At 42.6% G+C, this 27689-nt stretch overlaps 1 protein-coding gene and 1 long non-coding RNA gene across 2 annotated transcripts; both read right to left on the minus strand.

Moving 5' to 3' along the window:
* Positions 1 to 583: 583 nt before the first annotated feature.
* Positions 584 to 8547, minus strand: LOC112266334. Its single transcript, XR_002955930.2, has 3 exons — positions 8244 to 8547; positions 1308 to 1423; positions 584 to 1223 (listed from the first exon to the last, which is right to left on the minus strand). It is a non-coding gene; the product is annotated as an uncharacterized LOC112266334 (long non-coding RNA).
* Positions 8548 to 8748: 201 nt separating this feature from the next.
* Positions 8749 to 27460, minus strand: LOC112266330 (actin-related protein 2/3 complex subunit 2-B). The gene is made up of 10 exons (XM_042296713.1): positions 27202 to 27460; positions 26189 to 26223; positions 25956 to 26068; positions 22610 to 22655; positions 20359 to 20545; positions 19098 to 19191; positions 17280 to 17406; positions 16826 to 16926; positions 16282 to 16382; positions 8749 to 9026 (listed from the first exon to the last, which is right to left on the minus strand). Exons 1-10 carry the CDS (start codon positions 27273 to 27275, stop codon positions 9005 to 9007), a joined length of 900 nt encoding a protein of 299 aa, XP_042152647.1. The 5' UTR covers positions 27276 to 27460; the 3' UTR covers positions 8749 to 9004.
* Positions 27461 to 27689: the final 229 nt, after the last annotated feature.

The raw sequence follows: 27689 nt of genomic DNA on the forward strand, positions 1-27689 counted from the left end.
GGTAGGAAAATGATGTGGATATATTGAAGCAACATCTCAAGACCATCAGTCAGGAAGTTAAAGCTTGGTCGCAAATGGGTCTTCCAAATGGACAATGACCTCAAGCATACTTCCAAAGTTGTCGCAAAATGGCTTAAGGATGACAAAGTCAAGGTATTGGAGTGGCTATCACAAAGCCCTGACCTCAATCCTTTCGAAAGTTTACGGGCATAACTGAAAAAGTGTGTGCCAGTAAGGAGGCCTACAAACCTGACTCAGTTACACCAGCTCTGTCAGGAGGAATGGGCCGAAATTCACCCAACTTATTGTGGGAAGCTTGTGGAAGGCTACCTAAAACATTTGGCCCAAGTTAAATAATTTAAAGGCAACGCTACCAAATGCTAATTGAGTGTATGTAAACTTCTGACCCACTGGGAATGTGATGAAAGAAATAAAAGCTGAAATAAATATTCCCTCTACTATTATTCTGGCATTTCACATTCTTAAAATAAAATAGTGATCCTAACTGACCTAAGATAGGGAATTTTTACTAGAATTAAATGTTTAGGAATTGTGAAAAACTGAATTTAAATGTCTTTGGCCAAGGTGTATGTAAACTTCTGACTTCAACTGTATGTGAGTGCTGTTGGGGCCCAGCTTCAGATGACAAAACCTGCACACAATCCCAGAGGGTTGCAGGTCTGCCAACTTCCTTTTGGTCACACATTTCAATCAGAGAAATATCCAATAAACCAAAGACCTTGCCGGGAAATGAAATACCACAGCAGAGGACTGCTGGCAGGGTGGGTGGCAGATCTAAAAGAGAGGCACAATTGTATTAACTGACAATGATAATATAACTAAACAGCGTGAATGACTGTAAGATTCAATCAGATCAAGTCTTAACAGGTAATATCCGACACCCGCATAGCTGATGTTTTGTCGGAGTCGGAGGTGTAACTGCGTTGGAGCCGTCAAACAGGTGAGCAACGACCCTTGTGATCATCGTCACGAAGCCACACCGTCCCCCTCGCGTTAGATGTTGAGAAGGAGAAAGTATAAGCTCAAATTGAAAAACATTAAACGAAATGAGGAATTCTATCATTTTAATGGAGGTGTAGATCCCATCTCACATTCCAGTGTTCTGACTGAGAAACAAGGATACCTGTTGATGCCACTCTGCAGGTGCAGGGCAGACAACTGCAGCTGTCAGGGCTGTAGTTGAGCGAAAAGGGGTGTAAGATCTAAAAGAGAGGGGCACAATTTTCTTAAGTGGAAATAATTATTCAACAAAACAGAAAGAGTGATTGAGTGTGTGTGATAATTACCTGGACCACATCACACTGCTTCAGGTCCACAGGCCTCTGGAAATTCCATTGTGGCTCTCCAGGCCTGGAGCAGCTCAGTGGAGACAACTGTCACCCGTCTAGCCTGCTTGGCAGATCTGAAAAATAGGCATTATTTTAATGACAAAGCCTTGTCTACACACTAACCTAAATTGTGTTTTTGTTCATATCGGGCAAGCACGCAGTAGACTTCATTTTCCCAACTGCTCATTGTACTTTCCCTGGCAATCTGTGGTGTGTGTGTGTGTGTTGGTGTTATTGTGACTCGGAAGTGTGTCAACCTGACCACATCCTTGTAGTAGGACATTGAGTGATCACCTTTGGAAACAATTACTTTCAACAGTGAACAATAAAAAGGATATCAAACGTTCAGATTTGGTTTGACAAATAGGCTAAATCATGAGAAGTTACAAATGTCTTCCTAGGTCCCGGCCTTTCTAAGGAGTTTTTGCTATCCACTGTGCTTCCACATATGCATTGCTTGCTCTTTGGGGTTTTAGGCTGGGTATATGTATAAGCACTTTGCTATATACTGCTAATGTAAAACTGGATTTATAAATACATTTGATTGATTGCCTGTATATGCTTCTATTCATGTCAGTAACTCTCAATCTAAATATGAACATGAGTTATCTTGCATTTCCTCAATAGGAAGTTGTACCTTAAGCAAAACACTTTTTCCTGGTATTTCCTTCTGGGGACAGGGGGCATTAGGTTTGGGAATGGAGGACCTAGAGAACTGTAATATTTACAATAACGAGCGCCTACATGTATGAATGAAATGAGCTGTGTATCTAATCTGATTGAGAAATGCTAATATGTGTATTTTCTTTGGAAAATCTGCCACTGAAACACACAATTCTATCTAGTAAGAGAGCACACAACCTTTAGCTTATTTTACCAGGTTAACAATAACATACTTTTCTCCAGGGAGACCTGGCATAGAGGGCAGAGCTCTCAAGTAAAAGGCATATCCAAAGCAGCTGCTATGGTATGGATACGTTTAGATCCGTGTGTAATTGTTGTTAATTGTTAGATATTACTGCACGGCTGGAGCTAGGAAAACAAGCATTTCGCTACACCCGCAACAACATCTGCTAAATATGTGTATGTGGCCCATACAATTTGATTTCATTTCCCTCGACTTATTCCACATGTTGTGTTACAGCCTGACTTCTCACCCATCTACACACTACCCATAATGTCAAAGTGAAAACATCTTTTTAGACATTTTTGAAAATGAAATGCCACATAAGAATTTACACCCGAGTCAATACATGTTAGAATCACATTTGGCAGTGATTACAGTTGTACATCTAAGTAAGTCTCTAAGAGCTTTCCACACCTGGATTGTGCAACATTTGTCAATGATTATTTTAACATTTCTTCAAGCTCTGTCAAACTGGTTGTTAATCATGGTGAGACAACCATTTTCAAGTCTTGTCATAGTTTTTCAAGTAGATTTACAGTACCAGACAAAAGTTTGGACACACCTACTCATTCAAGGGCTTTCTTTAATTTGACTATTTCCTACATTGTAGAATAATAGTGAAAACATCAAAACTATGAAATAACACATGGAATTATGTAGTAACCAAAAAAAAGTGTGAAATTAATCCAAAAATATTTTATATTTGAGATTCTTCAAAGTAGCCACCCTCTGCCTTGATGACAGCTTTGCACACTTGGAATTCTATTAACCAGGAACTACTTGTCTGGTCGGGCAGACATACAGGACCTTCGGAAAGCATTCAGAACCCTGGACTTTTTACTCATTTTGTTAGGTCTTCTTCTAAAATGTATTCAATTGTTTTATTCCTCAATCTACACACAATACCCCATAATGAAAAAAGCAGAAGCAGGTTTTAATAAATTTCTGCTAATTTATATATATTTTAAACAGAAGTATCACATTTACTTAAATATTCAGACCCTTTACTCAGTACTTTGTTGAAGTACCTTTGTCAGTTATTACAGCATCGAGTCTTCTTGGGTATGACGCTACATGCTTGGCACATCTATATTTGGGGAGTTTCTCACATTCTTCTCTGCAGATCCTCTCAAGCTCTGTCAGGTTGGATGGGGAGCATGGCTGCACAGCAATGTTCAGGTCTCTCCAGAGATGTTTGATCAGGTTCCAGTCCATGCTCTGGCTGGGCCACTCAAAGGTAGACTTGTCCCGAAGCCACTCCTGCGTTGTCTTGGCTGTGTGCTTTTTGATGTCCTGTTGGAAGATTGAACTTTCACCTCAGTCGGAGGTCATCAACAAAGGATCTCTCTGTACTTTGCTCCATTCATCTTTGCCTCAATGCTGAGTCTTCAGTCCCTGCCGCTGAAAAACATTCCCACAGCATGATGCTGCCACAACCATACTTCACCGTAATGATGGTGCCAGGTTTCCTCCACGCGTGACGCTTGGCATTCAGGCCAAAGAGATCAATCTTGGTTTCATCAGACCAGAGCATATTGTTTCTCGTGGTCAGAGTCTTTCAGTGCCGTTGGCAAATGCCAAGCAGGCTGCCATGTGCCTTTTACTGAGGATTGGCCACTCTACCGTAAAGACCTGATTGGTGGAGTGCTGCAGAGATAGTTGTCCTTCTGGAAGGTGCTCCCATCTTCACAGAGGAACTCTTGAGCTGTCAGATTGACCATCGGGTTCTTATTCACCTTCCTGACCAAGGCCCTTCCCCCAATTGCCCAGTTTGGCTGGACAGCCAGCTCTAGGAAGAGTCTTGGTGGTTCCAAACTTCTTCCATTTAAGAATGATGGAGGCCACTGTGTTCTTGGGGACCTTCAATGATGCAGAAATGTCTTGGTATCCTTCCCCAGATCTGTGCCTCGAGAAAATCCTGCCTCGGTGCTCCACGGACAATTCCTTTGACCTCATGGCTTGTTTTTTGCTCTGACATGCACTGTCAATTGTGGGACCTATATAGACAGGTGCCTTTCCAAATCATGTCCAATCAATTGAATTTACCACAGGTGCACTCCAATCAAAACACATCTTAAGAATGACCAATGAAAACAGGATGCACCTGAGCTTCAAACATAAAGATATAAAACTGTATTTTTTTGTGAAGAATCAACAACAAGTGGGACACAATCATGAAGTGGAACGACATTTATTGGATATTTCAAACTTTTTTAACAAATCATAAACTGAAAAATTGGGCGTGCAAAATTATTCAGCCCCTTTACTTTCAGTGCAGCAAACTCTCTCCAGAAGTTCAGTGAGGATCTCTGAATGATCCAATGTTGACCTAAATGACTAATGATGATAAATACAATCCACCTGTGTGTAATCAACTCTCCGTATAAATGCACCTGCACTGTGATAGTCTCAGAGGTCCGTTAAAAGCGCAGAGAGCATCATGAAGAACAAGGAACACACCAGGCAGGTCCGAGATACTGCTGTGAAGAAGTTTAAAGCCGGATTTGGATACAAAAAGATTTCCCAAGCTTTAAACATCCCAAGGAGCACTGTGCAAGCGATAATATTGAAATGGAAGGAGTATCAGACCACTGCAAATCTACCAAGACCTGGCCGTCCCTCTAAACTTTCAGCTCATACAAGGAGAAGACTGATCAGAGATGCAGCCAAGAGGCCCATGATCACTCTGGATGAACTGCAGAGATCTACAGCTGAGGTGGGAGACTCTGTCCATAGGACAACAATCAGTTGTATATTGCACAAATCTGGCCTTTATGGAAGAGTGGCAAGAAGAAAGCCATTTCTTAAAGATATCCATAAAAAGTGTTGTTTAAAATTTGCCACAAGCCACCTGGGAGACACACCAAACATGTGGAAGAAGGTGCTCTGGTCAGATGAAACCAAAATTGAACTTTTTGGCAACAATGCAAAGCGTTATGTTTGGCGTAAAAGCAACACAGCTCATCACCCTGAACACACTATCCCCACTGTTAAACATGGTGGTGGCAGCATCATGGTTTGGGCCTGCTTTTCTTCAGCAGGGACAGGGAAGATGGTTAAAATTGATTGGAAGATGGATGGAGCCAAATTTGATTTGGAGCCAAATACAGGACCATTCTGGAAGAAAACCTGATGGAGTCTGCAAAAGACCTGAGACTGGGACGGAGATTTGTCTTCCAACAAGACAATGATCCAAAACATAAAGCAAAATCTACAATGGAATGGTTCAAAAATAAACATGGCCATTCTAACACCTGGATAAGTCAAAGTCCAGACCTGAATCCAATCGAGAATCTGTGGAAAGAACTGAAAACTGCTGTTCACAAATGCTCTCCATCCAACCTCACTGAGCTCGAGCTGTTTTGCAAGGAGGAATGGGAAAAAATTTCAGTCTCTCGATGTGCAAAACTGATAGAGACATACCCCAAGCGACTTACAGCTGTAATCGCAGCAAAAGGTGGCGCTACAAAGTATTAACTTAAGGGGGCTGAATAATTTTGCACGCCCAATTTTTCAGTTTTTGATTTGTTAAAAAAGTTTGAAATATCCAATAAATGTCGTTCCACTTCATGATTGTGTCCCACTTGTTGTTGATTCTTCACAAAAATACAGTTTTATATCTTTATCTTTGAAGCCTGAAATGTGGCAAAAGGTCGCAAAGTTCAAGGGGACCGAATACTTTCGCAAGGCACTGTATACTCATTTACCTCAAAAATATGGGTTTTGTGGAAATTACAACATGAAAACAATATTTTATTGCAAACATTGTGAACAACCATTGTTAAACATTTAATTAATATAAGGCAAAGATTCCAAAACACTGGAACTAGCACCTTCAACATGAGAACAATGTGTTGTCCTTGACTACACTTTGATGCTACAAATAGAATTTCTAACACATACAGTTGAAATTGGAAGTTCACATACACCTTAGCCAAATACATTTAAACTCAGTGTTTCACAATTCCTAACATTTAATCCTAGTAAAAATTCCCCGTTTTAGGTCAGTTAGGATCAACCACTATTTTAAGATTGTGAAATGTCAGAATAATGGAGAATGATTTATTTCATCACATTCCCAGTGGGTCTGAACACTCAATTAGTATTTGGTAGCATTGCCTTTAAATTGTTTAACTTGGGTCAAGAATTTTGTGTAGCCTTCCACAAGCTTCCCACAATGAGTTGGGTGAATTTTGGCCCATTCCTCCCGACAGAGCTGGTGTAACCGAGTCAAGTTTGTAGGCCTCCTTGCTCGCACACACTTTTTCAGTTATGCCCACAAATATTCTATGGGATTGAGGTCAAGGCTTTGTGATGGCCACTCCAATACCTTGACTGTCATCCTTAAGCCATTTTGCCACAACTTTGGAAGTATGCTTGAGGTCATTGTCCATTTGGAAGACCCATTTGCGACCAAGCTTTAACTTCCTGACTGATGTCTTGAGATGTTGCTTCAATATATCCACATAATTTTCCTACCTCATGATGCCATCTATTTTGTGAAGTGTACCAGTCCCTCCTGCAGCAAAGCACCCCCACAACAAGATGCTACCACTCTCGTGCTTCACGGTTGGGATGATGTTCTTCGGGCTTGCAAACCTCCCCCTTTTTCCTCCAAACATAACGATGGTCATTATGCCAAACAGTTCCATTTTTGTTTCATCAGACCAGAGAACATTTCTCCAAAAAGTACGATCTTTGTCCCCATGTGCAGTTGCAAACCGTAGTCTGGCTTTGAGGTTTTGGAGCAGTGGCTTCTTCCTTGCTGAGTGGCCTTTCAGGTAATGTCGATATAGGACTCGTTTTACTGTGGATATAGATACTTTTGTACCCGTTGCCTCCAGCATCTTCACAAGGTCCTTTGCTGTTGTTCTATTGATTTGCACGTTTTGCACCAAAGTACGTTCATCTCTTAGGAGACAGAACGCGTCTCCTTCCTGAGCGGTATGGCGGCCGTGTGGTCCCCATTGTGTTTATACTTGCGTACTATTGTTTGTACAGATGAACGTGGTACCTTCAGGCGTTTGGAAATTGCTCCCAAAGTCAAGCAAAAAGTCACAGAGTTTGAAGGTAGGCCTTGAAATACATCCACAAGTACACCTTCAATTGACTCAAATGATGTCAATTAGCCCATCAGAAGCTTCTAAAGCCATGACATGGTTGGGGCCAACACGACTCATGGTTTTCACAAAAGCACCACTATCTGCGTGAACACCTTGCACGATACCAGTGCAAACGTCCTGATCATACTCCACCACACACCACTGGATAAACAGAGCTGTTTTCAGTGAAGCTAAAGTGAAATCAAAAGACAATGCAACAGTAAACATGTCGTCTCCCATGAATGACAACTACAGTTGCTGAAGTGTAACATTAGGTTCTTTGTAAGACGTATGGCATGACAGAGTTGGCAATAGCACAAGCAAACAGATGTACCGTTTCTGCTGTACTGATGATAAAATAAAGTAGGCAGGCCTCTCCATGGTATTACTCCACACCAGTTTGACAGCTCTACATAACATTGCTGAGAAAGGATGTTGACAATGTGTTCATCATCCACCAATCCCTCAGTGGTGCCAACTTGTAACCAGTGGTACTTTACCCTTGACTGAACTCTCTCAAATCGCCACCATTGTCACGTTCCCTAGCAACAGATAACAAAAACATGGAATTTTATCTCAAGATAGTGTGTTGTCAAAGGAGACGCAGCTACCCCTGGAAGAGAAATTCATGACTGACAATGATAAGGACATGATGGCAGGTATCGACAGGTAGCCTAGCGGTTAGAGAAGCCAGCAACCGGAGGATTGCCAGGTCGAATCCCGGGTCTTAAGGGGAAAAAATCATGCGGGAAGTTAGCTGGCAATGGGAGGGTTGCAGGTATCAAATCCTAGATTCGATTGCCTGCCGTTGCACCCTTGAACAAGGCACATAACCCCCACAATTGCACCATAGTATGGCAGCCCCCTTCTCGAAACCGTGTGTACCTTTTTGTCTTTCGGAGGAGTTGGGATAAAGTGCAAGTCACATTTCCGTTGGACCTTGTACCTGTACAATTGGACAAATAAAGTAATGTTAATGTGAGATTAAGGTCTGTGAAACAACAACACAGAAAATAAGGATTTTTACAAGACTGGTTTATTTTTCCAATGACAATGGTACAGACAACATGGAAGCATAGAGAGGGGGAAGGAGAAAGAGAGGGGTTCTGAAGTTATGACACCACCAGGGAGGGAGGGAGGAGGGGTTCTGAAGTTATGGACACCACCAGGGAGGGAGGGAGAGAGGAGGGGTTCTCACCAGGGAGGGAGGGAGAGAGGAGGGGTTATGGACACCACCAGGGAAGGAAGGAGAAAGAGAGGAAGGGTTCTGAAGTTATGGACACCAACAGGGAGGGAGGGAGAGAGGGGTTCTGAAGTTATGGACACCACCAGGGAGGGAGGGAGCAAGGTAAGAGTACCAAATGGAGTAAAAGATATATCAAAACATTTCATATATATATTTATATAGGACTAATAATTATCTTTTAACTATGCAAAGCAAGGAATGCCCTTTTTATTTGTTTCAGCCTCGATTTCTACTAAGAGACAACTTTATTCAAAGAGGAGATAACTTTATTTAAAAAAGACAGGATGGACACGCGCTGGGCGGGGCTTTATGGGCCTGTGATCCTGTCCAATGTGGAGTCGAGTCTCAGTGTGGCACGATTGGGCATGGCCAGGGGTCAGAGTGCGCGTGTGGACCAGCCTCAGCGGGAGAACGTCTTGCCCCTGAAAACAGACATAAAAAACAGTTAGCCAGAAATCAATTAAAAAGTCTTGCCACACAGACACTTTATTGGCAGCTCGCCCTAAAGCCTATTCTACAGAGGACTTGGCATTACCGCTTCTAGGTTTTATTAAGTCAATGTTTTAAAGGAAAACCCTCTCGCCACAAGGTAGGCTCCTCGCTGGCGCTGACTAGGTGACAAACTTGTTGAAATGTTGCAGTTGAAATAGTTGACAGCTGAAGGCAGATACAGTGCCTTCAGAAAGTATTTATACCCCTCAACTTAATCCACATATGTTGTGTTACAGCCTGAATTCAAAATCCATCTACACACAATACCCCATAATGTAAAAGTGAAAACATGCTTATTTTACAAATGATTGCAAATTTATTGAAAATTAAATACATGGGGCCTCCCGAGTGGCGCAGTGGTCTAAGGGACTGCATCACAGTGTTTGAAGAGTCACTACAGACCCAGGTTCAATCCCAGGTTGTGTTACAACTGGCCATGACTTGGAGTCCCAAAGGGTGGCACACAATTGGCCCAGTGCTGGCTGGCTCAGGGGAGAGTTTGGCCGGGGGAGCTTTACTTGGCTCATTACGCTCTATAGCGGCCCGGGCATCTGCAGGCTGACTGTCAGTTAAACAGTGTTTCCTCCAACACATTGGTGCAGCTGGCTTCTGGGTTAAGCGGGCGGGTGTTAAGAAGCGCGGTTTGGCGGGTCATGTTTTGGAGGACGCATGACTCGACCTTCGCCTCTCCCGAGCCCGTTGGTGAGAAAAGGGGGAGGTAAAATAAAGAAAAAACATATACACAGTACCAATCAAAAGTTGGGACACTTCCAGTTCTTTTATTTTTAAATTTGTACTATTTTCTACATTGTAGAATAATAGTGAAGACATCAAAACTATGAAATAACACATGGAATCACATAGTAACCAAAAAAAAAAAGTTTAATAAATCAACATATATTTTAGATTTCAGATTCTTCAAAGTAGCCACCATTTGCCTTGACAGCTTTGCACACTCTTGGCATTCTCTCAACCAGCTTCATGAGGTAGTCACCTGGAATGATTTAATTAACAGGTGTGCCTTGTTAAAAGTTAATTTGTGGAATTTCTTTCCCTCTTAACCCTCCTGCTATGTTCCCGCTCTAATTGGACCGATTTACAAGTTCTCTGAAAAATGTAGTTCCTTTAATTAACTTGATTCTCATAAGGTTCCATGACTTTGTCCACACAGGGCATCTGAACACACAAAATACATGTTGATTTTCATAACATTTTGGGTGTCATTTTTTTACTTTTATACACCTATGGTGTTCCAGGTCAAAAATGACTGGTCATTAGAAATTCATGGGTGAGACTACAATTAGTGTATACAATGGAGTTCAGGCACATGCCCGTTCATCAGATGGACACACTTCCTCTCCCAGACCCCCACATGCATGTGTGTTTGAGCACACACACACACCTCACTCCCCTTCCTGGCTTCCATGGCAACCCCCACAGGAACCTTTCACCAACAGATATTGTTGTGTATTGATATTCTAGTTGTCCCTTTAGGGCACCTATAACCCCTCTTGCTTACCTACGTTGAAATGTTCTTCCTGTGAAACGCATTAAACAACAGCCATGTTCATTTCTACTCCCGTCTCATGTTCTGTCCTTACATTAGTTGTATAAGTAATACAGTGTGCTATACAACAGATATCTTTTCCCCCATGGGAACCACATTCTCACAAACAATCGCAACATTGTTTCAATAATATAAAGAACTTCTCACAGCTTTGGTATATAAAGCTTTTTTGAGGCCTTGCTCACAATCCATTCTGTGGCAGGACAATGACCAAACGATATACTGTATGTGAGGCTCTTGATCATATCTTTCATAATGACACTGGTGAGGAGAGAATCGTTGTTAAACTGACAACAAAGTAGTCTGTGATAAATAGCACAATATGTTTCATCTGAGTATTTGTTATTGTCAAAATAATCCATACATTATGCTTTGTTAACTCAAAAAACGAGTTGTATGAGCTCAGGTCAATGAGGCCTACAGGCCATAAATAGTTGTATGAGCTCAGGTCAATGAGGCCTACAGGCCATAAATAGTTGTATGAGCTCAGGTCAATGAGGCCTACAGGCCATAAATAGTTGTATGAGCTCAGGTCAATGAGGCCTACAGGCCATAAATAGTTGTATGAGCTCAGGTCAATGAGGCCTACAGGCCATAAATAGTTGTATGAGCTCAGGTCAATGAGGCCTACAGGCCATAAATAGTTGTATGAGCTCAGGTCAATGAGGCCTATAGGCCATAAATAGCAAATAGAAGTTCAAAACTTAATGTTCACAAGAACGTAAGTTGATAATAAACGTATTATTATGGATTCATATTCAGCTATAAATGGGGACAGTCATTTTGGACCGGGAATACAATTAACATGAAACGAACACAACAGGAGGGTTAATGCGCTTGAGCCAATCAGTTGTGTTGTGACAAGGTAGGGGGATATACAGAAGATAGACCTATTATGGCAAGAACAGCTCAAATAAGCAAAGAGAAACAACGATCCATCACTACTTTAAGACATGAAATGTTCCGGATTGACTGACCTTCAAGAACATTGAACATTTCTTCAAGTGCAGCCACAAAAACCATCCAGCGCTATGATGAAACTAGCTCCCATGAAGACCACCACAGGAAAGGAAGACCCAGAGTTACCTCTGCTGCAGAGGATAAGTTCATCAGAGTTAACTGGCTCTCATGAGGACCACCACAGGAAAGGAAGACCCAGAGTTACCTCTGCTGCAGAGGATAAGTTCATTAGAGTTACCATCCTCAGATTGCAGCCCAAATAAATGCTACAGAGTTCAAGTAACAGACACATTTCAACATCAACTGTTCAGAGAAGACTGCGTGAACATGGTTGAATTGCTGCAAAGAAACTACTACTAAAGGACACCAATAAGAAGAGACTTGCTTGGGCCAAGAAACACGAGCAACAGACATTAAACAGGTGGAAATCTGTCCTTTGGTCTAATGAGTCCAAATGTGAGTTTGTTTCCAACCACCGTGTCTTTGTGAGACGCAGAGTAGGTGAATGGCTGATCTCCGCAATGACTGACCTTCATGTCTTACAGTAATGATGAACTGTCATCTCTTTGCTTATTTGAGCGGTTGTAGTGCCCCAAACTTTTTTTGTATTCAGGACAAAAATGTAATTGCTTTGCCACATTTATTGCAGCATTACTTCAGTGCCTTGTTACAAACAGGATGCATGTTTTGGAATATTTTTATTCTGTACAGGCTTCCTTCTTTTCACTCTGTCAATTAGGTTAGTATTGTGGAGTAACTACAATGTTGTTGATCCATCCTCATTTTGCTCCCATCACAGCCATTAAACTCTGTTTTAAAGGCACCATTGGACTCACTGTCATATCCCTGAGCAGTTTCCTTCCTCTCTGGCAACTGAGTTAGGAAGGACGCCTGTACCTTTGTAGTGACTGGGTGAATTGACACACCATCCAAAGTGTAATTAATAACTTCACCATGCGCAAAGGGATATTCAATGTCTACTTTGTACATGTTTAACCCATTTACCAATAGGTGCCGTTCTTTGTGAGGCATTGGAAAACCTCCATGGTCTTTGTGGTTGAACCAGTGTTTGAAATTCACTGCATGACTGAGGGACCTTCTAGATAATTAATTGTATGTGGGATGTACAGAGATTAGGTAGTTGTTTAGAAAAAATCATGTTAAACATTATTATAGCACACAGTGTGAGTCCATGCAACGTATTATGGGACTTGCTGAGCACATTTTTACTCCTGAACTTATTTAGGCTTGTCATAACAAAGGGGTTGAATTCTTATTGACTCATGACATTTCAGCTTTATTTTTTATTAATTTAAATAATAAAAACATAATTCCACTTTGACATTATGGGGTATTGTGTGTAGGCCAGTAACATTTTTTGTGTGCAATTGAATCCATTTTAAATTCAGGCTGTAACAGAAGGTGGAAAAAGTCAAGGGGTGTGAATACTTTCAGAAGGCACTGTAGATTAGGGCTGACAATAGTCGACTGGTCAATTGTTTGGTTGATAGGCTGTTAGTCGACCTAGATTTCTTTAGTCGAGCAGCAGCAAAACATCATCATTATTTTAAATCATGGTGTACATGACAACCGTCTGATTGGTGCCTGTCTGGGTGGACTGATCCATTGGAGGGCTTGGGGTTGGCACAGTCCAAGACGTGCTACTGGAATTGTATATGGTTACATTATGTAAGAACAACGTTGCAACACAAATAAAAAGATCATTTTATAACTAATGTGCTTTCTCCCGTGTTGGATAGTGGTCACAGTTCTGAAACGCATCAGTGTGCTGTATCTACAGAAATAAGACCGATCCTACTTCTGTTGCCTGTTTGAGTGTTAAAAACCTACTGACACCGTGAGCATCAAGCCTCACGTTTTTAATCTTTGCTATGCTGAAATAAAGGCTATACACTTTCATTAGACCAGACTCTAATATTACTTAGTGTTGTTTACACTGTTACAAATTGCCTGAAATTATATTTACAATAGCCCTCCTTTCCCTTAAATTATTATATTAATAACAATATGTCAGTCTATCATTAATAGGCTTAGTATAGCAGCCTTATACAACCACCATCAGACCTGTAGGCCTGAGAGCCCATCCTGTTTAGTCTTAATACGGTAGCTTACTTAGGCCTGTATTTCAATACTTGTATAGGCTACTGTATCAATCATTTATTTGTTCATGTCATGACACAGCATACAAGCCATTCATGATGTGAAATGCAATCAAGCATTTTAGTTTAAAAATAAAATAAGGCAACCATTGAATAATCAGCATAAACAATAAATGGACCTAAACCATTCCATTTCGGGAAATTGCATTCACGAATCCGACTGTTTAGTCTTTGCTGCAATAAAGGCTTTACCAAAAAAAACATAGCAGAAACTCTGGTATGCTTATCACCTATTTAGTGTTGTTTACATTGTAATCTAACAGATCATTTTTGGCACACATAGGAAGCGCTGCGTCCTCTCTCCAACCCGGTTCCTGGAGAACTACCATCCTATAGGTCCTCTCTCCAACCCGGTTCCTGGAGAACTACCATCCTATAGGTCCTCTCTCCAACCCGGTTCCTGGAGAACTACCATCCTATAGGTCCTCTCTCCAACCCGGTTCCTGGAGAACTACCATCCTATAGGTCCTCTCTCCAACCCTGTTCCTGGAGAACTACCATCCTATAGGTCCTCTCTCCAACCCTGTTCCTGGAGAACTACCATCCTATAGGTCCTCTCTCCAACCCGGTTCCTGGAGAACTACCATCCTATAGGTCCTCTCTCCAACCCGGTTCCTGGAGAACTACCATCCTATAGGTCCTCTCTCCAACCCGGTTCCTGGAGAACTACCATCCCAGCGCTCCATAACAAATTAGTCTTGATCTCCAGTATTTACTACAACTAGTCAAATTTATTCCAGACACCCGACTTCCCTTTTACCTCCTGCACAACCAGTAAACATTCCCATTTGTCACGTCCTCAGCATCCATTTTGCTGTCACACGTGTTAGTGTTCAGAGTTTGTTAGAACCAATTTATTGATGTGACTATGATATAGGTCAGGCCCCATTGGTCACTTGCATGCAAAGCATACATGTGTCACGTAAAGAGAGCAAGGGTTGAGGGAATAAGCAATATACATTGTTGATGTGTGGTGGTCGCTGCAGTAGGGAGGAGAGAGAGACAAAGGGTGTTCGTCACACAGTTGCTCAATGTCTTTTTTTTTTTTTTTTTTAACACAGCAAGTCTGAGCCAGGCCCGGCACAATCAAATCAATTGCGGTCAGACTCCCTCTAGTCATTTGTGTGTCTTAATTATTTAATCAAACAGTTCGCTTAAAGCATCAGACAAGCTCAGTACATATAGTTGATTTGATTAAAAGACATTCGATGCGTCTATATGGAAAAATAAAAATGTTGACCAATTGATTGGTCGAAAGAACAGACGACTCTTGGTCAACACACAAAAGGTCAGCACATATGGCCTTCGTGCAAGAGTTAAAAAAAATACAGATACCACACCTTCCAACTAAATGTTGACCCAACTATGTCAACTACCGCTGACTAAATCCCAGATTGTGAAATAAGAGTACACCCCTGCTTCCTTCCACCCAGAGCGGAGCTCCCTGAGGATCAGTGGCATAGAATTCCCCGGAGTCACAGTTAAATATTCATATTTAGACAAGGCCTCTTCTGTTTCAGACAGAGAGGGGGAATGCTGATCAGATCCACAGATCCCACACAGCAATAGGGACCAAACGGAGTGTGCGAGTGAGTGGGGGGAGCGTGTAAAAATTCCACTTGAGCCCACTTCAAACAGCGCTGCTCGTGTCAAAGCAGTTCTAGTAGTACACACACAATGAACTAACACAACTGTTGAAACAGGTCCGCCCTCACAAACACCGTAGCCTACAGACAAGAACATTACAGGAGGGTTCTAAGGAATCTGTACAATCCATTCATTTATCAGCTGTACACACGTCCACCCTGGCTCTCTCTCTCCATCTGACTGCTGTTCACCATATAGGCGCCGATGAGTGTGTGTTTGGTGTTGGTATTTAATTAAGGAATGTCGAAGTGGGCGAGGGACGTGAAAACATTTCACACACAAAATAAAGCATTATCAGGGACAATAAGATCTGGGGACATGGTGAAAGTAGCCCGTGTGCTTCAATACATGATAACAGATGAACTGATCTCTGATCTTTGAGAACAGGCTACACTCACAGGCACACACAGCAGGGTGAACTTCCCATATGACTTGTTTTAAAGGACAGAAGTGTCCTACAGGCAGTGCTGCTAGAGTCAACGTTAGATCACCCACATCCCAGTGAACCCAATGGCTGGCAGTGGAATAAGTCAGACCTGGGTCCAAATAGTATGTTCATTTTCTCAAATACTTTGAGCGTTTTGCTCAAGGATTGGCTGGAGTGCCAGGAGGGCGGGGCATGCACTTTTGGGACTATTCCATTAGTTCCAGGCTTGCTCAATCAAGCACAGTCCAGGTATGGGATAATATTTTAAAAGCATCTGAGAGTAGGTGTGCTTATCTAATATCCCCTCCCACATAAACATGTAATACTATCCATAGTGAGCCAAAAGGCTAAACTGATCCTAGATCAGAACTCCAACGCTGGAGTGCAGAGCAGCAGTAACTTACGACATGGTCTTCATCTCCTTCTTCTCAGCGTCGGGTCGAGCCCTGTTCAACACCTTGAGGAAGTCAGAAGTCTTAGCCCTCATACGTGTGTGGATGTAGGCCTGGGAGGAGGAGGGGGGGGGAGACATACCTTAATACACACCTACTGAACCAACAGCTCACTGACACGCACTAATTGACCTCAACTCATACCAGGCAGGAATCTGAAAAGCACATATTTACACGCCCGTAACTGTTTACGATGGAAAGCCCATCAGAGAACTTTATGATCACAGACTGCAGGGTTTTACCATGCTTGTGCCGGTAAAGTAGGGCCCTAGTTAGGGCAGGTAAAGTTATTCCCTCAACCCTTACTTAATCTATGTCCAGAAAACTGTTCCTTTACATGGTAGTGCAGGTATGGTAGGGCCCTAGTAAGGGCAATAGTTAGTGCTCATCAAGGAGCACTATAATGGGTAGTGCAGGTATAGTAGTGTCCTAGTTAGGGCAGTGCAGAAGTTAGGACTAATAGGGTCCTAGTTAGTATACTAGTTAGGGAAGTCACCTTGGAGCACTTTATGTGGTAGTGCAGGTAGTCCCTGAAGGTGTGGATGAGGTTGATGGTGTTGTCTCTGGCGTTGGCGTTGGTGTGACGTGGGAACAGGACTGAGAGGACAGGAGAAATAACACACATTACCACAAAGACATTGGAATTAGGCGGATGACTGACCTGATATTCAAGCTAATGTTTGTTTATGATCATCCACTGACTACTTTCTATCATGTCACTAGCGTTGGGAAACGACTAATTAATTGCATGTCTAGTTGAAGTAAAAAAAAAAATATTTAATGGTCACACAATTCAGCTCTAGGCACCATCTTGTACAGTAAAACCATGTAATTCCCAGGAAGGCCCAACATCCCATTTGGAAGATTCCAGGAATCAGAATAGAATAAGCAGAAAACCTGGTTGGAGGATTCTGGATTTTCTGGAAAACCTGGGAATGGTTGGTACAGACCGAAGGTGATGTAGCCGATGTTGTCTCCAACGGCGGCGTCAGTGTCCTTCAGCTCCAGGGGCGGCTCCCGGTGGCTGAACAGAACCTGGGGGGCAGTGTGACTGGCTCGCCGACCCTCCTTAAACTCCTACACACAGAGAGCAACACAGACCGTGAGACACATACAGAGAGCGACACACACTAAGGTTGTCCATGACAAATACCTAATACTGTAGAGAGCAAATAAGATATTCCATAAATCATTTGCACAGACATGGAGGTGATTGGGTTTCTGCATTACTGTAGTGAACTACCTTTAGGCAACAGTGCAAAGATACTTTGGCATCCTTTCTCCTTTTCACAACCATATGGACATACATACTGTATTGTAATTACATCACTTTGTACCGTACATAGTGGTGCCAAGCTCGTTTTAATCATGTGAGAGGCGGTTCCTGTTAAGGGTGATAAACTGGAGTAGGGATGCACGATATATCAGTGAACATATCAGAATCGGCCAATAGTAGCTAAAAATGGCAGCATCGACCCGATATTTCTAGTTTAACGCCGATGTGCAATACCCATGTCAAAGCTGACGTGCATACCTATAACGTAGGTAGCTGACGTGCATACCTATAACGTAGGTACATGATGTAAGAACCTTTCAGCGAGACTACTCAAAGGCCAAATCCATTATCGGCAAGAATGGAATTCATTGCCCTTGACAACCGTTCTCTGGCGTGGGTGATGTTGGCTTTCACCGACTGGTCGAGCACCGGTACATACTACAGAGTGTGCTATTTTTCAGATGTTGCCCTACCGGAGTTACACAGTAATAGAGTCACTGCTATTAGCGTCACGACTGACATTTGGACTAGCGATATCAGCCCCATGAGCATGCCGAGTCTGATAGCACAGTGGGTCGACGAGGATGTCGTAATGTGGAAAGTCATATTTCATGCTCATGAATGTGCTGGTTGTCATACTGCTGCTGCCATTTCAATGGCATTTGAGAACATGTTTGAAACATGGAAACATGAACACAGTAGCTAGCTCCATTCAAAACAACTGACTGGAGAAATAAGCTGATCAACTGCAGCCGTGATGCCCTCTGTCACGGCATTGAAACGCCTGCTCAACAAAACTGCCCACACAGGCTGTGAACAAGCGAGTCGTGGCATTCTCTTTACGGTGTCACCACCATGCTCGATGCCATGTACAAGGACTGCTACCTCGATGCAGACAAGAGACAGGGGTTTATGTGAAATGTTACACAGCTGGACAAGATGGAAACAGAGACAGTGACAGGCTGCACCGAGGAAGAGAGGCCACGGACAGAGCTGAAACTTCACTGCTTGACATGTATGATGAAATCCTGGTTGAGAATGAAACGACTGAACATATGAACAGCAAGTAAGTGAAAGAAATGAGGTTTGATGATGTTTTACTGGTAATGGCATGCCAAATTTGTACGTACATGCCAAAAAATTACTTTTGCCAGTGTGGTAACCTTTATTTAACTAGGCAAGTCAGTTAATTAAGAACAAATTGTTATTTACAATGACAGCCAAAACCGGACGACACTGGGCCAATTGTGCGCCGCCCTACGGGACTCCCAATCACGGCCGGATGTGATACAGCCTGGTTTCGAACCAGGGACTGCAGTGCCTTAGACCGCTGCTTCCATGTGTGCGTTATCTATTTAACTGTACTAGAATGCTTAAAAGGCCGCTAAAATGTTAAATATCGGTATTGTTGTTTTTTTTGGCAAGGAAAATATTGGATATCGGTATCGGCCAAAAATGTCATATCGGTGCATCACTACTTATATTGTTTTACCTGCATGAACACTTTCCCAAGGATGACATCATCGTCGTCTTTGAACACAGTGCTGAACACCACTGTCACTCTGTCCTTCTTGGCCTCCAGATACCTGAGGACAAACATAGAAACATGTCAACAACCAGTAGTCAACTTGGTGACATGGAATACTGGCAGTAAAAAAGGTTTCTTGGATTTAAAAATATACACAGTACAAGTCAAAGGTTTAGACACTTACTCATTCAAGAGTTTCTTTATTTTCTACATTGTAGAATAATAGTGAAGACATCAAAAATATTAAATAACACACATGGAATCATGTAGTAAGCAAAAAGTGTTAAACAAATCAAAATATATTTGATATGGGAGATTCTTCAAAGTAGCCACCCTTTGCCTTGATGCCCAGCTTCATGAGGTAGTCACCTGGAATGCATTTAAATTAACAGGTGTGCTTTGTTAAAAGTTAATTTGTGGAATTTCTTTCCTTCTTAATGCTTTTGAGCCAATCGGTTGTGTTGTGACAAGATAGGGGTGGTATACAGAGGATAGCCCTATTTGGTAAAAGACCAAGTCCATATTATGGTAAGAACAGCTCAAATTAGCAAAGAGAAACAACAGTCCATCATTACTTTAAGACATGGAGGTCAGTCAATATGGACATTTAAACTTTGAAAGTTTCTTCAAGTGCAGTCGCAAAAACTATCAAGCGCTATGATGAAACTGGCTCTCATGAGAACCGCCACAGGAAAGGAAGACCCAAAGTTACCTCTACTGCAGAGGATAAAATCATTACAGTTACCAGCCTCAGATTGCAGCCAAAATAAGTGATTCAGCGTTCAAGTAACAGACACATTTCAACATCAACTGTTCAGAGGAGACTGCGTGAATCAGGTTGAATTTCTGCAAAGAAACCACTACTAAAGGACACCAATAAGAAGAAAGCCTTGAATGAGTAGGTGTTTTTAAAGCTTGACCGGTAGTGTGTGTGATTGAGATATACATACACACTTATTCAATGTGTTTTTAGGGGCTATAGCAGTAAAGGCAAAATTCTAGATTTTAACAAGTAATTGTTTTGATACCTACAGGGGTCATAAAATTCCAAAGCAAATAGCTAAATGATCTATGTCATGACCACCTTAAAACAATTCCATGTTTTAGAAGAACCCCCCCCCCACCCAAAGCCTCAGACTTTTAGTGGTCAACAACAAATAGCATCCTTGTTTTGTCTATGGTTACTTCTATACATTTTCATCCAGGCAGTGCAGCAGCCACCTACATGGACTCGTCATCTCTGTAGTGGACCACGGCCCTCTTCTCTCCCTCCTTGCCCTCCTCCTGGAACTTGAAGTATTTCTCAAATACAGAGGCAAAGCAGTTCCTCTTCAGCATGCCCGCCTGGTGGATCACTTCCTCCTTGTTGGCCGGGACCGCATCCAGGTCAAAGAGCAGGGACACGTTATAGCCTAGGAGACAGCCAATTACAGACAAGATCAGCTATTGTTCGATATAATGATTAAATCGCTAGAAACCTTCTTAGGAAGAGGTTTACTAACTGTGACAAGGTGTCAATCTGAGGGGAATGGGGGTCAAAACCAGCCTATAGCAAATGACAATACTAATAAAACCAAAATTCTTCATAGACTTTCCAACAAAGTAAACTATTAAGCAAAAGGGGGGACAACCACATACAGTATCTCAGTCCCAGCTAGGTGGTGGGACAACCACATACAGTATCTCAGTCCCAGCTAGGTGGTGGGACAGCCACATACAGTATCTCAGTCCCAGCTAGGTGGTGGGACAACCACATACAGTATCTCAGTCCCAGCTAGGTGGTGGGACAGCCACATACAGTATCTCAGTCCCAGCTAGGTGGTGGGACAACCACATACAGTATCTCAGTCCCAGCTAGGTGGTGGGACAGCCACATACAGTATCTCAGTCCCAGCTAGGTGGTGGGACAGCCACATACAGTATCTCAGTCCCAGCTAGGTGGTGGGACAGCCACATACAGTATCTCAGTCCCAGCTAGGTGGTGGGACAACCACATACAGTATCTCAGTCCCAGCTAGGTGGTGGGACAGCCACATACAGTATCTCAGTCCCAGCTAGGTGGTGGGACAGCCACATACAGTATCTCAGTCCCAGCTAGGTGGTGGGACAGCCACATACAGTATCTCAGTCCCAGCTAGGTGGTGGGACAACCACATACAGTATCTCAGTCCCAGCTAGGTGGTGGGACAGCCACATACAGTATCTCAGTCCCAGCTAGGTGGTGGGACAGCCACATACAGTATCTCAGTCCCAGCTAGGTGGTGGGACAACCACATACAGTATCTCAGTCCCAGCTAGGTGGTGGGGATCTCAGTCCCAGCTAGGTGGTGGGACAACCACATACAGTATCTCAGTCCCAGCTAGGTGGTGGAACAACCACATACAGTATCTCAGTCCCAGCTAGGTGGTGGAACAACCACATACAGTATCTCAGTCCCAGCTAGGTGGTGGGGACAACCACATACAGTATCTCAGTCCCAGCTAGGTGGTGGGACAACCACATACAGTATCTCAGTCCCAGCTAGGTGGTGGGACAGCCACATACAGTACAGTATCTCAGTCCCAGCTAGGTGGTGGGACAACCACATACAGTATCTCAGTCCCAGCTAGGTGGTGGGACAACCACATACAGTATCTCAGTCCCAGCTAGGTGGTGGGACAACCACATACAGTATCTCAGTCCCAGCTAGGTGGTGGGACAACCACATACAGTATCTCAGTCCCAGCTAGGTGGTGGGACAACCACATACAGTATCTCAGTCCCAGCTAGGTGGTGGGACAACCACATACAGTATCTCAGTCCCAGCTAGGTGGTGGAACAACCACATACAGTATCTCAGTCCCAGCTAGGTGGTGGGACAACCACATACAGTATCTCAGTCCCAGCTAGGTGGTGGGACAACCACATACAGTATCTCAGTCCCAGCTAGGTGGTGGGACAACCACATGTATCTCAGTCCCAGCTAGGTGGTGGAACAACCACATACAGTATCTCAGTCCCAGCTAGGTGGTGGAACAACCACATACAGTATCTCAGTCCCAGCTAGGTGGTGGGACAACCACATACAGTATCTCAGTCCCAGCTAGGTGGTGGGACAACCACATACAGTATCTCAGTCCCAGCTAGGTGGTGGAACAACCACATACAGTATCTCAGTCCCAGCTAGGTGGTGGAACAACCACATACAGTATCTCAGTCCCAGCTAGGTGGTGGGACAACCACATACAGTACAGTATCTCAGTCCCAGCTAGGTGGTGGGACAACCACATACTGTATCTCAGTGAGAGTACATTTTTCCTGAATAAAGTAGCTATCAGCAAAGTCAGTGGTAGTAATATAAGTGTTGGTGTTGGACCTCGGTAAGGGATAGGCTATATGACGCGCTGTCGGTAATTCTCTGAGTAGTTGGAGTCATTAACATGGTGACAGTGGAAACCTACATAGGGAGAGTGGACCGTAGTTACGTAATACTTACACGCCTCGGGTGAAACCAGGAAGTTCCCATAGACCCGCTTCAGCAGCTGAAAGGAGGGAGGGATTTGGTGTGTTATTATGGGCAGTAACAGATATCAAAGACACCGACAGAGTCCAACACCAGCTATGCAACATCAGAGAGCCAGAGTGGACTGGTAGAGGTGGATGTCTCAGTGTAGATAATGGTAAGGGGAGATCATAAGCCTTCCCCTAAAACAACGGTTACCCATCAATGTGGAATCACTGGAATGCAGCCCGAGTTCTGAACAAAAAAGGAAATAATATGCAAATCCAGCATACATGTCAAAACAGATGACATTACTTCTATTATAAGATGTACTGCAACTCTGTTTCCTTTACAGTAAAATTGCAAGAGTGCACCATTGTGACATGTATTTATGTATTGTGTAAATCTATTATGTAACACGTGAAGCGGAACATTTCTACACGAAAATGTGTTTTGTTGTGGGTTAGTGAAGAAAGGTGACAAGGTGTACCAAATTTACACTTAGTGACTGAAAAGGACAGGGCTTGATTAGTTGAACATGTTCTCACAAGGCCACTGTTTGCAGTAGTTAAACTAGCTTTCTATACCACTACAATGAAGAACGGAGCTGGCAGTAGGACACAAGGCAATGAAGATAGACAGGACTGGGACATGATTTGGTCCTTTAAAAACACACCACTGTGCAGCAAGTGATATAGATGTTCCGTTCCACAGCTCTTTCCCTCCATGATCTTCAAGTGCTCGACAGGTAAAAGCAGTACTGTTAAAACCTATCCAGTCCTTTGATTCAGTAGTGCTCAAAGAGAGTAAGAAAACAAGTGCTCGACAGGTAAAAGCAGTACTGTTAAAACCTATCCAGTCCTTTGATTCAGTAGTGCTCACAGAGAGTAAGAAAACAAGTGCTCGACAGGTAAAAGCAGTACTGTTAAAACCTATCCAGTCCTTTGATTCAGTAGTGCTCACAGAGTGTAAGAAAAAAGGACTGGTAGACTACAGGAAAGCAGTCATGGTGTTCATTAGGCAACATTTAGCTGTCTCAGTCAGCACTTCCTCCTTATAGGGTGAGTCATAAAGCACTTCCTGTTTCTATAAGAAACCACTGCTGCTGCTTTCTTCCATACATGGTGAGGATGTACAAAGCCCTGACATCCTGCTTTACAGACATTTCTCCTTTTTCACATGAAATAAAACATCTACTCTGACACACATTTTAAAATACAATTGAAGCTATGATGAGTGCCATGGGTTAGTTTCCAAGCATTACATTTTTGTAATTTAGCAGACACTCTTATACAGAGCAACTTACAGTAGTGAATGCATACATTTTCATCCTTAAAATATATATACACGTGACTCGCTGTATGTCGCACGTCACTACTTCACAGGACTGCCATTTGAATGTAAACTTTTTATAATTTTTAATTTTTTTTTTTACAAGAAATGCATTCTGGAAGAATGCCTTAATTACAAACTTGTTTGCCATATGTAAAAACAAATAAAGTTGTTAAATTACAAGCCTAGTTGGTTTAGTCATGGAAAGATACAGCATCCTTCCTGCTAGCAATGATTGGCTGAGAAAAGGAGTGGGGTGGACATGCTGCGAGACGAGTTCGGATTGGTCTGCCATGTAGTACGCTTCTGTCTATAATATGAGCTGGTCAGTATGTGTAGGTAATCCTTTTTAATGCTGATTAAAAAAAGAGAAAACAAAAGCTATCAGGTAGTAGAACTGCATAAGTGTTGCTCTCCTCTTTCTGGAGGACTGAGTTCTGAAATCAGTGGAATTAGAGTATGATATCTAAGGAGAAAATTCTGGCATCTGATTGCAAATATGCAGAGGGAGTCCAAAAGTTAAATCTTTGGTTATTTAATACATAGCCTCACATGTGAATCATTAAAAGAGATGGGTGGGGCTAAAGCTTAAAAGGGTGTGAATGATGCTGAATGGGTGTAGACAAAGAGCTCTCCAGTAGGTACCAAAAAATTCAAGGGCCATTTTCTCAAAAGTGAGGTTACATGTTTATCAACTGTTGGGGAATAATCATAATTAGTTGGTAACATATGTAAGATGTTTTATATTCATCATATGTTTGTAAGTTACTTCTCATGTAAGTTACTTCATGTGTGAATCTAAGTGTGTGTTCTCTAATTCTCTCTTTCTTTCTCTCTCTCGGAGGACCTGAGCCCTAGGACCATGCCCCAGGATTACCTGACATGATGACTCCTTGTTGTCCCCAGTCCATCTGACCATGCTGCTGCTCCAGTTTCAACTGTTCTGCCTTATTATTATACGACCATGCTGGTCATTTATGAACATTTGAACATCTTGGCCATGTTCTGTTATAATCTCCACCCGGCACAGCCAGAAGAGGACTGGCCACCCCACATAGCCTGGTTCCTCTCTAGGTTTCTTCCTAGGTTTTGGACTTTCTAGGGAGTTTTTCCTAGCCACCGTGCTTCTACACCTGCATTGCTTGCTGTTTGGGGTTTTAGGCTGGGTTTCTGTACAGCACTTTGAGATATCAGCTGATGTACGAAGGGCTACATAAATACATTTGATTTGATCAGAATGTTTTTGTATAATACTGTGGCGGGGTTTGCAGTCATCTGGTCTCTGTCAAGACTAAGTTGCTTGGGCCGGAGAGAGGGGAGAGGTCAAGCGTCTATCTCTTGGCTCCACAATGTCTGTGTGCCAGTCAATGTGTCTCTGTGATCTTGTCAAGATAGGATGGATTTGATATATGGCTGTTGATATGGAGGATTTGTTTATGGTTCTGAGTTTGAGAAAATAAAATAGTTTAGGAGACAAAGCTGAACGATAAATTATGCCAATGCTGTCTGGCGATGTGTGTCTTTTGCTATTAAAGGATCTCAGTTGCAATGTGTAAGGGACTCTCAGAGAATTCATTGATAGACACTGAATTCATCTGAGAGTCACAGGGTTGTGATGGAGCTCATATAATTAAAGATGGACTTTGTGATAACTAACTCTGACTTGTGTGTGGTTTGCTCTCATGATTTGGTAAATAACGGAAATTTCCACGACAACTTTCAAAACAGAATTACTTTCCCAATGTTCCTCAGCTGTAGTGTATGATATACCATTTTCTAGTGCGGAGTCTCTACCTTTATCCAATGTAAAAAAAAAAAACATTTCAAATTTTGCTACATAAGACCGAATCGAGCCAGTCGGTCACATATACTGGTCCCCCATGGGAATCGAACCCACAACCCTGGCGTTGCAAGCGCCATGCTCTACCAACTGAGCTACACGGGACATATTTGTAGATTGAATGAAGGGCAAGGGAGGTACAGATTCTTGTGTGCATGTGTGTGTCACCTCATCAGCTCCGTGCTCCTGCAGCTCCTTGTAGAACTTAAGGGAGATGCTGACCATCAGCTTGGTCTTGTCCCCATCGGGGTTGGAGATGTGGTAGAGGACACCATCAAAATCTACAGTTCAGAGAAAAGCCATCAGTTACAAACAAGCACCCACCTGGACACCTGAAAATAGCATATTGTTAAAACTGCATGCTACTGCATGGAAATAGTAATCACTAGTCCTTAACTCACCTGCAAATGTCACCTCCACTGCCTCTGGTTTAGTCCTACAAATAGAGGATTATATGTCAAATATGTATGAAACTGAATACATGATAATATAACAAATTCAGCCATGTTTTGTTGAGTAGTTAACTATAGACAACACCTAATTTGCTGCCAGTATAATAATATTCTGCAGCAGCAGTTACCATGTTGGCATATTTGTGTAAAAGCATTTTGGTTTTCGTGCAACTTGCAATTGCATTTCAAGAAACCACTCCTTGGGTTTTCGAAGTTGTCTACAACAGCAGTTTCTCTCCCCATAGAGTTGTACTGACATGACCCAACTTGGGGATGCTGGAATGCGGAAGAGGCCAACAATGCGATGGCTAATATATTGCTAGTAGCTATCTAGTCTGATTATTCTCTATTAATTTCCTGAATTGAACGACTCTAGCTAATACAAGGTTAATCCATAACGATACGTTCTCTTTCTCAATTCAAAGCAAACTAGTTAGCTAGCTACTATACCATGAACTAGAAAAGCAGGTTCCCTTTTACTGCGGTGATTAGCATAGCAGCCAGTGATAGGTATAGTTAGCTAGTTAATAACACGGTTAGACATATTTTATGTGAAAGCCACCATCATAATTGAAAAATGGGCAGTTCATTGGGACAATAAATGAGAGGATGCCGACAAGCACACGTAAACTAGAGTTCGCTTAGCGTTACCCCCTTATTGGGGCTAGACAGTTATTAGATTGGCTTCACCTGCCCAGCTAGCCAAAGCTAACCAGTGACAGACACACCCCATTATTCCGGCTAAGCGATGCCTCTTGCAGAGGCGCGTGCCAGTTTTTTCAGTTAAACCAGAATATTACTGTACGTGTCAAATCTATCGTCACTGTTCTGTCAATTCCTCCAGCCGCACATTTTCCATCCATCATTCGTTGTCGAGCAAATAATACTGGCCAGACATTAAGATACGGCTACTGTTAGCTATTCGGAAGCTAGCAAGCTAGTCTGGAACAATGATTTCTCACCCATTGGATGCACCGTCAAATTTCAACGTCAGCGTCTCTTCTATAATCCGGTTGTTGATTTCTAGCAGAATCATTGCAGCAGACTGGGGAATACGTTTAAATCGAAATATATATTTTTTTAGATCCTTAGGCTTCTTTGTGTCAAATTCTGCAAATGTTTCTTCCCTGACAGACCGCTTCCGCCGAGTCTTCCGTCTGTCGGCTCTTCCGCTTATTTCATTCCGGACCCCAAAGCAAGGTTGCTCACAGCACTGCCTGTAAGATTGTGGCTGATATTGGTCTAGATATAAAATGTACACACTGATTGCTTCATTTTTTAAAATTATGAACTGGGTGGTTCGAGCCCTGAATGCTGAAAGACGTGGTATATCACACCGTATACAACGAGTATGACAAAACATTTATTTGTAACGCTCTAATGACATTGGTAACCAGTTTATAAAAGCAATAAGGCACCTCGGGTGTTTGTGGTACATGGCCAATATACC

The sequence above is a fragment of the Oncorhynchus tshawytscha genome, linkage group LG14 (genome assembly GCF_018296145.1).
Source record: "Oncorhynchus tshawytscha isolate Ot180627B linkage group LG14, Otsh_v2.0, whole genome shotgun sequence".
NCBI classification, from domain to species: Eukaryota; Metazoa; Chordata; class Actinopteri; order Salmoniformes; family Salmonidae; genus Oncorhynchus; species Oncorhynchus tshawytscha.